Source organism: Pleurodeles waltl, chromosome 6 (assembly GCF_031143425.1).
Source record: "Pleurodeles waltl isolate 20211129_DDA chromosome 6, aPleWal1.hap1.20221129, whole genome shotgun sequence".
NCBI lineage: Eukaryota > Metazoa > Chordata > Amphibia > Caudata > Salamandridae > Pleurodeles > Pleurodeles waltl.
In genome coordinates this window covers 1,514,153,211-1,514,165,481 of record NC_090445.1, presented here as the reverse complement: position 1 = coordinate 1,514,165,481, position 12,271 = coordinate 1,514,153,211, and the positions used below count along the sequence as shown (strand labels likewise).

At 42.5% G+C, this 12,271-nt stretch overlaps 1 protein-coding gene across 5 annotated transcripts in view; it reads left to right on the top strand.

Annotated features, from left to right (window-relative positions):
- The window catches only part of MIB2 (MIB E3 ubiquitin protein ligase 2), a 358,930-nt gene that overhangs the window by 190,252 nt on the left and 156,407 nt on the right, over positions 1-12,271 (top strand). For all 5 annotated transcript variants that reach the window (XM_069241041.1, XM_069241040.1, XM_069241042.1 and 2 more), the window contains 2 exons: positions 1,849-1,991; positions 2,410-2,517. In XM_069241041.1, the coding sequence (XP_069097142.1) occupies positions 1,849-1,991; positions 2,410-2,517 (251 nt within the window). The remainder of the gene's footprint in view (positions 1-1,848; positions 1,992-2,409; positions 2,518-12,271) is intronic.

Below are 12,271 nucleotides of genomic sequence, written 5' to 3'. Positions count from 1 at the left end.
TCTGCTACCTTAAAGCTAAACGACAGCTGCCCATTACACCAAGGGCACACTCAACCAGAAAGAAAGGTGCTACCATGGCCTTTCTAGGAAACATCCCAATGCAAGAAATATGTAAGGCAGCCACATGGTCTACGCCTCACAAATTCACCAAGCACTACTGTGTAGACGTGTTATCCGCACAACAAGCCACAGTAGGTCAAGCCGTATTAAGAACATTATTTCAAACTACTTCCACTCCTACAGGCTGATCCACCGCTTTTGGGGAGATAACTGCTTACTAGTCTATGCAGAACATGCGTATCTACAGCGACAGATGCCATCGAACTGAAAATGTCACTTACCCAGTGTACATCTGTTCGTGGCATCAGTCGCAGTAGATTCGCATGTGCCCACCCGCCTCCCCGGGAGCCTGTAGCAGTTTGGAAGTTACCTTCAATTATTTATATATGTATCATCTCAACCTTAAATAGGTGCATACTTAGTCACTCCATTGCATGGGCACTATTACTACAATTCAACTCCTACCTCACCCTCTGCGGGGGAAAAACAATCGAAGATGGAGTCGACGCCCATGCGCAATGGAGACAAAAGGAGGAGTCACTCGGTCCCGTGACTCGAAAGACTTCTTCGAAGAAAAACAACTTGTAACACTCCGGCCCAACACCAGATGGCGAGCTATTGCAGAACATGCGAATCTACTGCGACTGATGCCACGAACAGATGTACACTGGATAAGTGACATTTTCATTATCTTCCCCAGATTTGCCCTCATGTTTTTCAGTTCCTCTGCACAAGTCTCTACTTGTTTTGTATTGAATTATTTATGCTTCTGCTTGGATGCGGTTCATACGTTTGACTTCCTTTTGAATAGGAGTAGCCCATTGCAGTTTTAGACGTGTTTTTGTCACTTGCACCTCGCATATTCTGAAGTTACAACATGGTGGTGACCCCATAATTTATCTGCACACTAAAGAATGCATTGCAGTTTATTGCAGCCTGATGCTACGGTTTTTGGGACACATTTGGGGGATTGGTTTAGAATTGCTGTTGTGGCTGTGCCAAGTTCGGGGTTGCATGCCGTTATGGATTTTTGATTAGAAGGAACCAGTCTAAGTGAAGCTTTGGGTAGGTCTACAGCAGTGTGTCGCAGTAACACAAATGGTAAGATAAGGTGGGCATGCAAACGCAATCTGCAGACACTCACAAAGGGATAGTAAGTGGAAGGCGAGCAGAAAAGGTCAGCCTTATAATCTTTTGTAGTAGCATTAGGAGCAGGAGCAACTGCCTTTTGTTTTTTCTGTTTTTGTGTCCCCTTAAAGTACATTACGCATATGACATATGTGAGAAATTTAGGTGGTCTCCTGGAACTTTTAGTTACACTCTACCTGGCACATGTTTGGATGAACACACTAGTATGGTGTGGGCTAAAACACATGTTCTGTTGTATCACACAATAGACAGACACCTCTTGTCACCCACTGAAAAGCTTGTAGACAATTCTGCCAGTATGTCTGTGAGCAAATGCAGTGCCTAGACATATAGCTTGATGAAAATGTACAACCATTACTTTTGATTAGTGATAGTTTTGCTGTAGTTCATGGCCATTTGAAGGGTTTTGATAGACAGTAGAAAAAAAGAGAAGTCTGAAAATGCTGTACATTCAAAAGTGGTATAAAGCAAAAACCCAGGGTAAGAACAAATCTTGTGAATAAGAGTTGGGGACAGACAAGGCATGGTGAAATGGAAGATTAGATGTGGCCTGCAGGTGTTTTACCAGTTTACAAAAGGAACAGAAAATGGTTGCATGGTCTTGTCCTTCTGTCACTTCGTCTCTCTGTTTATTTGTAGGCAAACCGGCCGAAATCCAAAGAAAAGTAAGCAATGACCGCCATCCCTTCCAGCACGGAGACAAAGTGAAGTGTCTGCTGGATATCGACATCTTGCATGAGATGCAGGAAGGACACGGCGGCTGGAACCCAAAAATGGCAGAAGTGAGTTTGACCTCTCTTTCAAACCGTTATACATGTATCTGTCAGGCACTGTCTCGAGGCATTCTGACTCAAACTAAGGAAAGTTGGCTACTCAGTGCAGCAGTTTGAGGGGCTTTTCAAACGTTCGAGTTTCCTTTATGGGCTATAAAGCATGGGGAGCAGTTATTTGTATGTCCGACTTTTCCAGGTACTTGCTAGAATTTGGAAAGCACTGACTAGCAGAGCCTTCTTCTGGTAGGCCTGCTTGCTTTCACTGACTCCTTCATTGATACCATCTATATAAAATTGTTATTCTTACTCCATTTTAAGGGAGTGGTTCTGGGGTGAAAATTCTTGAACTGGGGCTCAGGCAATAATGGGTATCTGTTTCCCCTTGTTGTGAAGACTTATGATAGTCTCTGTATTTTTGTCTGTAAAGTTCATAGGTCAGACTGGGACTGTTCACAGGATCACAGACCGGGGCGATGTCAGGGTACAATACAACAGTGAAACTCGCTGGACTTTTCATCCTGGAGCTCTGACCAAGGTAAGGGAGGGGCAATTCTGCCACTTGTCCGAGTAAGAGATTGGTATGGCACTGTGATGATGGAAAGGGTGGATTGGTAAGGTGTTAAAGTTAAGTGAGTGGTTGGTGTAAAACGCTCATCAATCAATGGGATGGCTGGGTGGAGAGCTTTGGTCAAAGTTAAAAATAGGTTAGCACGAAGCTCTTACCAATGCAGTGTGCAGGCTTTCCCCAAGACTAGGGATGGGCACATTGGCAGTCATGACCAGTAAGAGGGGAGTGGCAACTGGTATATTGGTGACTATTACAAAAATAAGGGATGAGTGGGGCATAAGCCATGAAGTTAAGTAATGGGTATTGGTTATGACTATTGTAAGGTGCAGGGTTCTCTGCAGTGCTAACTGAAATGAGCTATGTGAGAATCATGCTTTCTGACCAAGACAGGTGGGTGGGAGAACCTCTCCTATTAAAACATGGAAGGGCAGCCGTGAACCCTGTTCAAGGTAAGGAATGGGTAGGTTTATATCAATGTATGAGTTCCAAATCTTGCACTGTTTGTAGTTGTAAATCTTTGCAAACATTAAAAGAAGATTTATGAGGCAGTGCTACAAATATAAGCAGGAGGTCAGACCTTTAACGTTAAGTCAGTGGTGGCCTGTTTTGGCTAACTGTAATCTTTAATGATGGCCTTCTTTTGGATTGCAGTAATCAGTGCAGTATTTCTCCATGGTGTCATAGTATCCTAATTTATTGCACAGATAATTAAAGCAATTACAAAAATAGTCCGTAGTTGTTATAAATAAAAGAAACAGCTACAAGACATTGACAAAGTTATTCTGAAGCTTTTACAAAGAAACTATAAAATTAGACTTGACTGACAGCCCTTTAACCGATTGTGGAAAGATAAAGAACAGCTTAAATAATCAAAATATGCCGTCAATTAATTGCAGCTCTTCCCCCTTACGTACTCTTTAAAATTCCTGAGTCTGTGCCTGTTAAGAAGTGGTCTCAATAAGCAGTTACATTCCACTTGCAATGTGTGGCATACACATAGTCTTTACCTAACTGTCTCTATCTTAAATTCATATAACAGATTTTTGAACTGAAGTTTTTCCAGCCAGCACAAAATGTTAGTGTTGTCAGCAAATGAAACCTAACATATAAAAAATACACCTCCGGATAAAAGACATTTCTGGAATTTTTATATGCCCGATGACATAAAATTTGATAGGTGTCAAGACCTAACCATGAATGTTGCTTTTTTGTGTATGGTGAGGCTTTGTTAAAGAAAACTATTTTTCCAAAGAAGCAGATTGCTCTGGAATTGGTCAAAGAGAGTGATTTTAGATATAAAGAGCTCACTTTTCATATGCTCATGCGCTTGCTTATCTTATTGGCCTAAAGATTACATCATGAGGACAAGGACATCTCCTACCATATCTGCTACTTCAGTGTTCCCACTGAGGCGTTGCATATTTTACATCGCAGATTTGAAAACCTAACTTCAAAGGATCTTTCTTGTTTCAAACGTGAAAACCCAAAACAAACCTGTGCCTTGATGGTAGGTTCTGACAAACAAAAAGACAATTTATGGGAGAGTGACTACTTAATGTGTACCAGCCAAGCAATTTTCCCAGGAAAGCTGCCGACAAACAGCTTAAGGTTGGAATTAATATAGTTGGAATAACTAGCAAAGGTTGTTCCAATGAGGGATCTGAAATGTGTTCGCTTAGGTGCAAGAAAGTAACGTTTATTGAAAAGACTTTTTGCTTTAAGAGAGACAAGATGATGATGGTAACCTCCCTGTCATGCAGCCACATGCCCAGATATTTGTTGACTTGTACTCTTTCTAAATTAGAGGCGTCTAAATGGCAAATACCACTTTTCTACTGATTTGAGGTCAATGATTACAGTTTTGGACTTCTCCTTGTTTCTGGTCAATTTATTAATAGTACATAATTCACTCTGCATGTTAATAGACCTCCATCGACCACCCGCTGTTTGATTTCATTACACAGTATCATCAGCTTATTGCACAACACGTAGAAAACTACCATCAAACTTTGAGGGGAACATTTTATCTTTTTCCATAACGTTACACAGTGTGGCTAGATATAATTTATTGGTCATCAAGGAGGGAGTATGCACAATAACACGGGGCCTTTTTCAGGAAAATATAGGAAGGTTTGACCTATACATAAGGTTAAACTATTAAAAACAATGCCAAAATCAGATTTTCCCTTTTTTGTACATGGCATGTGTGCAGACTTTGCAGCTGTTAACAGCTGAGAGCATCTCATTGAGCCTGTTTACTACTTTGGCAAGGGTCACCACATTTTGCATCGTTAAACTGCCATCTGTTTATTGGGTCAGAAATGTTATTTTGATTTGTCAAAGGTTTTGAAAGAGTGAGCATTGGCATACCCACAATTTTAGTAATCTGGGCCATGTTGTTGAAAAGATGTCAACTACTTACACCGGTAGTTTGGATGGTCTTGAACACCTCAAAGGTGAGAGCTAACCAGAGAGCGAGAGAGCAAAAGAAGCCAAGACTTCAGCTTTTGAACATTTGAGAGACACTACTATTATACCAGTGTCAGATATGGCCCTGTCAAAAGCCAATACTACTGTCTCTTTGACATTGTAGCAATCTGACACCAGCCAAGGAGAAAGGCACATCAATTTGTTAGCTAAAGCCAAAACCAAAAGTGCCTGAAGTGAACCTTAAGGTGGTGTTTTCGTAATGTTCTGCAAGTCTTCAAAGGCAGGAGAGATTTCCTAAGGTTCTCAAAATGCCTTTTTGAGGCAATTACACGAGCACGGGGAAAAAACAGCATTTTAAGAGTGTTTTACAATGATGGCATGAAGCATACATTGCAAAATATACAGCATGTGTTATACGTTGAGTTTCTGCTTATTAATGGGTCTAAAATTGCTTGGGAAGGCCAAAATCAAACATTCAGGGCACCTATAATGCCGTGATAAAAGGCGCATAGAACAGACTGAGTTAGGCTTTAAGGAGTTATTTTAAATCAGCCTCGGCCTACAGTAAGATATGTCCTATTGCAAGCTTACATAAATAAACAAAAGGCCTCATTTATAGTTTGGCAGGAGTCATGCTACATGGTGAGAGCTCCATCAACCTGACAGCGATCTTATGTGGGCTCCTCTAAGGCACTAACAGTTCGGTGGCTGGGCGCAGTGCTTCATGCGGCTGTTCAGAAAAACATTTTATTTTGCAAAAACAAACTCCAACAAGTGGGTGTTTATTTTTGTAAAACAAAATACAATTTTTTTCCCATGGTGTGAGTAGCATTTTTATTTTTTTCTCTTGGAGACAGACTAGCTTTTTGTGTCTGGCCATCCACTCTAAATAGGACAGACAGTGTGATCTACTTACACCGATGGCCCCAAGTCAGTGAGCAGTCAATGTAAGGTTTCTGCCGGTGGGGGTACCACTGGCATAAACATAGTATCAGATTCTAAATGGGACGGTCGAAATGTCAGTTTGATGGACATGGTGCTCCGCCATGGTTGCGGCGAAAGAATAATGCCTGCGTAACTGTAAATCAGATATTTTTTTAGAAATAGTTCAAATGAAAAATTACAATCGTGAAATATGCACAAAACTTTACATAAAATAGCTGTCCTCTACGAAATAAGTGACCACACTGTGCAGATGACTCTTTATGCGGCTTTCTGACAGAAGTATTCATTCCCCCTTTAAGCTATTGTGAAGATGTTGCTCTAACAAGGGCCCTACTGATTTCTCAGGCCATTTCCATATGCCGTGGTGTGGTATCAGCTTGGTAGACCTACTATAACAAACTAGACTGGGTCTTGCTTGGTCGCCATCCTTTTTTCCTTGGTCCCCACCTGGATTGATTCCACCGTTCTTCACAGAATATGCTGTCTGCTGTGGCCGTGTTCAGCTCTCCAAATTCACTACTCTTGCATTTAAAGGACTCTATATATATATATATTTATATATATCTCCATTGGAATTCCAGGATCTACAGTATGCTTTGAATAATCTCTTGCCCTTGTGATGATCCTGGAACTCGCTTGTACTTGTCAAAACGCTGTCGATATTACATGACAAAAAGACTTAATTGAAATCACGCTATTTAGGAGATGCTTTGATTGTTAGAAATTACTTATACTTGTACATGATCCATGTAATTACTATTAACTATATTTGGTTCGCCATTTTAGTCTACAACCTTTTTCTGGTCATATTACTGGACTTTCTTGGTTTGTTGTCCGTCTCACTTGCACCTTGTGACCACTTATTACACAGAGCACAATTGTTTTATGTAGACTTCTTTGTGTATGTGTCATGATTGTAATTTCTCATTGTATCTATACACATAAAAATATTTGTATCAAACCTGGTCTCCTTTAAAATTATACACTTAGTAGTTACAGTTATGACTTAGTTTCTATAGAAAAAACAGCTTGCCTTTCTATATCTTTGGCACTGCTCAACGAATCTTCATGAAAATTCCCCAAAACTTTTGAAAGTCGCATGACCTGCTGTCTGGAAAGTTTCAGGGTGATCCGTGAATTGGGGGCTGAGATAAAGGGTAGTGAAATTTAGAGCGTTTCCAATGTTAATTCCCATAGGGAAAATTGAACAGCAATTGCGCTGAAACCACTGAACGAATTACCCCACATTTGACAGAAAGGTATCTCTCTGTCCAGGCCGAGCCGTTTTTGTTATTTGGTGTAAATCCGTTCAGTAGTTTTTGAGAAATTAAAAGAAATCCAAATGTTCGATGGCATATGTTGCTGCAGATACACATGTTTGGCACAGTCCGCTGCCTGGTGTTGGGCTCGGAGTATTACAAGTTGTTTTTCTTCGAAGAAGTCTTTTTTTTTTTTTTGGTCACGGGACCGAAGGACTCCTCCCTCTTCGGCTCCATTGCGCATGGGCGTCGACTCCATCTTAGATTGTTTTTTTCCGCTGTCGGGTTCGGACGTATTCCTTTTCGCTCCGTGTTTCGGTTCGGAAAGTTAGTCAGAATCTCGGAAGAAAGCGTCGGTATTGTTCCGTTCGGTATCGGGATAGTTAGGTACATCGACACCGATCATCGGAAGACTTTGGGGTAGCTTCGATTCCCCCATCGGGGCCTGGTCGGCCCGACCGCGTGCGACATCGAAGCCGATGGAACGGACCCCGTTCCGTTTCTGCCCAAAATGTCACAGTAAGTATCCTTATACAGATCAGCACTTGGTCTGTAACTTGTGCTTGTCCCCCGAGCACAAGGAGGATACCTGTGAGGCCTGTCGAGCCTTCCGGTCCAGAAAAACACTCCGGGACCGAAGAGCCAGGCGTCTACAAATGGCGTCCACGCCGACAAAACAACGTTTCGACGACGAAGAGGAAACATTCTCGGTTCCGGAATCAGAATCCGGAGACTCCGACGTCGAACAACAGCAACAAACTGTGAGTAAGACGTCAAAGTAAAACCATCAACAAAACGAAAGCCCAGGGGACGCCACTGCCAACAGGCCATGGCTCGACCCATAAAACAGGCGACCCGTCGAAGGCGCCGAAAAAGGGCACGCCCATAGCGAAGACACCCGACTCCGGTCGAGGGACCGCCATGGAGCAACCTCGGAGCCGAGAAAGCGGCTCCGAGAGACAAAAACAAGATACCGGCACCGAAAAACATCGGCACCGAGAATCCATGCCGAAAGGAACAAAAATTCTGTCGGTGCCGAAACCGAAAAAAGATTCTCTCTCGGCGCCGAAAACTACCACACCTTCATCCTACTCAGAGGAACAAGGAATAAGTGGCCAGATGCACAGATTTGGACAAGAGCTCCAAAGTGTAGAATCAGACTACACACAAAAGAGACTGTACATCCAGCAAGACACAGGGAAGATATCAACCCTTCCCCCAATAATGAGGAAAAGAAGGATCAGTCTCCTCAAGGATGACGCACAACCACAAGCCAAAGTGGTCAAAAAAGTCACGTCTCCGCCCTCTCCACTACAACAGGCATCGCCGGCGCAAACACCGCCACAAATGCACTCACCAGCGCAAACTACCATAAGTCAAGATGATCAGGATCAAGACGCTTGGGACCTATACGACACCCCAGTGCCGGACAATGATCCAGATTCATACCCCACAAAGCCGTCACCGCCAGCGGACAGTACCTCATACTCACAACTGGTGGCTAGGGCTGCAGAATTCCACAATGTCCAACTGCATTCAGATCCTATAGAGGATGATTTTTTATTTAACACCCTCTCGGCTACACATAGCCAATATCAATGTCTCCCAATGCTACCGGGGATGTTACGGCACGCAAAACAAATTTTTGAAGAGCCCGTAAAATCAAGAGCCATCACCCCAAGGGTGGATAAAAAATACAAACCACCACCCACAGATCCAGTGTTTATTACTTCGCAGTTACCACCTGACTCCGTAGTAGTAGGGGCAGCTCGCAAAAGAGCAAATTCCCATACATCTGGTGACGCCCCACCTCCGGACAAAGAAAGCAGAAAATTTGATGCGGCAGGAAAAAGAGTAGCATCACAGGCAGCCAACCAGTGGCGCATCGCAAATTCTCAAGCGCTGCTGGCCAGATATGACCGCGCTCACTGGGATGAGATGCAACTTCTCGTAGACCATCTTCCCCAAGAATACCAAAAAAGGGCGCAGCAAATAGTTGAAGAGGGACAAACGATCTCAAACAATCAAATCCGCTCTTCACTGGACGCAGCCGATACTGCAGCGAGAACAGTCAACACTGCTGTCACCATAAGGAGACACGCTTGGCTCCGCACTTCAGGCTTCAAACCTGAAATCCAGCAGGCTGTCCTTAATATGCCCTTCAACGAAAAACAACTTTTTGGCCCTGAAGTGGATACAGCCATTGAAAAACTTAAAAAGGACACAGACACGGCCAAGGCCATGGGCGCACTCTACTCCCCGCAGAGCAGAGGCTCTTTTAGAAAAACTCCATTTAGAGGGGGGTTTCGTGGCCAACCCACAGACACCACCAGCCAACAAACAAGAACCACACCATATCAGGGTTCCTTCCAAAGGGGAGGTTTCAGGGGATATAGGGGGGGTCAATTCCCAAGGAGTAGGGGAAGATTCCAGACTCCAAAAACACCTCCACCTAAACAGTGACTTTCAAGTCACGCAACCCCTTCACTCAACACCAGTGGGGGGAAGACTAAGCCAATTCTACCAATCTTGGCAACAGATTACAACAGACAATTGGGTATTAGCAATAATCAAACATGGCTATTGCATAGAATTCCACAACTTCCCACCAAACATCCCTCCCAAAACACGCAAAATGTCACCACAACATTTAGAACTTTTAGGACTAGAAGTTCAAGCACTACTGCAAAAGGATGCAATAGAGTTAGTACCAGTACAACAAAAAAACACAGGAGTTTACTCCCTGTACTTTCTAATTCCAAAAAAAGACAAAACATTAAGACCAATATTAGATCTCAGGACACTAAATACCTACATCATATCGGACCATTTTCACATGGTCACACTACAAGACATCATTCCACTGCTCAAACAGCAAGATTACATGACCACATTAGACCTAAAGGATGCGTACTTTCATATACCAATACACCCTTCTCACAGAAAGTACCTACGGTTCGTATTCAAAGGAATACATTACCAATTCAAGGTGTTGCCATTCGGAATAACAACTGCACCAAGAGTGTTCACAAAATGTCTAGCAGTAGTAGCAGCACACATCAGGAGACAACAGATACATGTGTTCCCTTACCTAGACGATTGGCTAATCAAGACCAACACAGTAAAAAAATGCGCAAACGACACCACATTTGTCATACAAACCCTTCACAAACTGGGGTTTTCCATCAACTATACAAAATCACACCTAGAACCGTGTCAGACACAACAATATCTAGGAGCAACCATCAACACATCAAAAGGAATTGCCACTCCAAGTCCACAAAGAGTGCAGGCATTCCACAAGGTAATAAGTGCTATGTTTCCAAACCAAAAGATACAAGCAAAATTTGTGCTAAAACTTCTAGGCATGATGTCATCATGCATAGCCATTGTCCCAAACGCAAGACTACACATGCGACCCTTACAACAGTGTCTAGCATCACAATGGTCACAGGCACAGGGTCAACTTCAAGATCTGGTGTTGGTAGACCGCCAAACATACCTCTCGCTTCTATGGTGGAACAGCAAAAATGTAAACAAAGGGCGGACATTTCAGGACCCAGTGCCTCAATACGTTATAACAACAGATGCTTCCATGACAGGGTGGGGAGCACACCTCAATCACCACAGCATTCAAGGACAATGGGATATACACGAAACAAAATTTCATATCAATTACCTAGAACTGTTAGCAGTATTTCTAGCGTTAAAAGCCTTCCAACCCATAATAACACACAAATACATTCTTGTCAAAACAGACAACATGACAACAATGTATTATTTAAACAAACAAGGAGGAACACACTCAACACAATTGTGCCTCCTAACACAAAAAATTTGGCAGTGGGCGATTCACAACAACATTCGCCTAATAGCACAATTTATTCCAGGAATACAAAACCAACTAGCAGACAACCTTTCGCGAGACCACCAACAAGTCCACGAATGGGAAATTCACCCCCAAGTTCTGAACAAGTACTTTCAAATTTGGGGAACACCCCAGATAGATTTGTTCGCAACAAAAGAAAACTCAAAATGCCAAAACTTCGCATCCAGGTACCCACACCGCAAATCACAAGGCAATGCTCTATGGATGAGTTGGTCAGGGATATTTGCGTACGCTTTTCCCCCTCTCCCTCTCCTTCCATATCTAGTAAACAAGTTGAGTCAAAACCAACTCAAACTCATACTGATAGCACCCACATGGGCAAGACAACCTTGGTATACAACTCTACTAGACCTTTCACTAGTACCGCATGTCAAACTACCCAACAGGCCAGATCTGTTAACACAACACAAACAACAGATCAGGCATCCAAACCCAGCATCATTGAATCTGGCAATTTGGCTCCTGAAATCCTAGAATTCGGACACTTAGACCTCACACAAGAATGCATGGAGGTCATAAAACAAGCTAGAAAACCTTCCACTAGACACTGCTATGCATCTAAGTGGAAAAGATTTGTTTACTACTGCCATGCCAATCAAATACAACCATTACATGCCTCTACTAAAGACATAGTAGGATACTTACTACATTTGCAAAAAGCAAATCTCGCTTTTTCATCTATAAAAATACACCTCGCAGCAATATCTGCTTACCTACAAACTACTCATTCATCGTCTCTATTTAGAATACCAGTTATTAAAGCATTCATGGAAGGGCTAAAAAGAATTATACCACCAAGAACACCACCAGTTCCTTCATGGAATCTTAACATCGTCTTAACAAGACTCATGGGTCCACCTTTCGAACCCATGCATTCCTGTGAAATGCAATATCTAACCTGGAAGGTCGCATTTCTCATTGCAATCACATCCCTCAGAAGAGTAAGTGAAATACAGGCATTTACCATACAAGAACCATTTATTCAAATACACAACAATAAAATAGTTCTAAGAACAAATCCAAAATTTCTGCCAAAGGTAATCTCACCATTCCATTTAAATCAAACAGTAGAATTGCCAGTGTTCTTCCCACAACCATATTCTGTGGCTGAAAGGGCACTACATACATTAGACATCAAAAGAGCACTAATGTATTACATTGACAGAACAAAGCTAATCAGGAAAACAAAACAACTGTT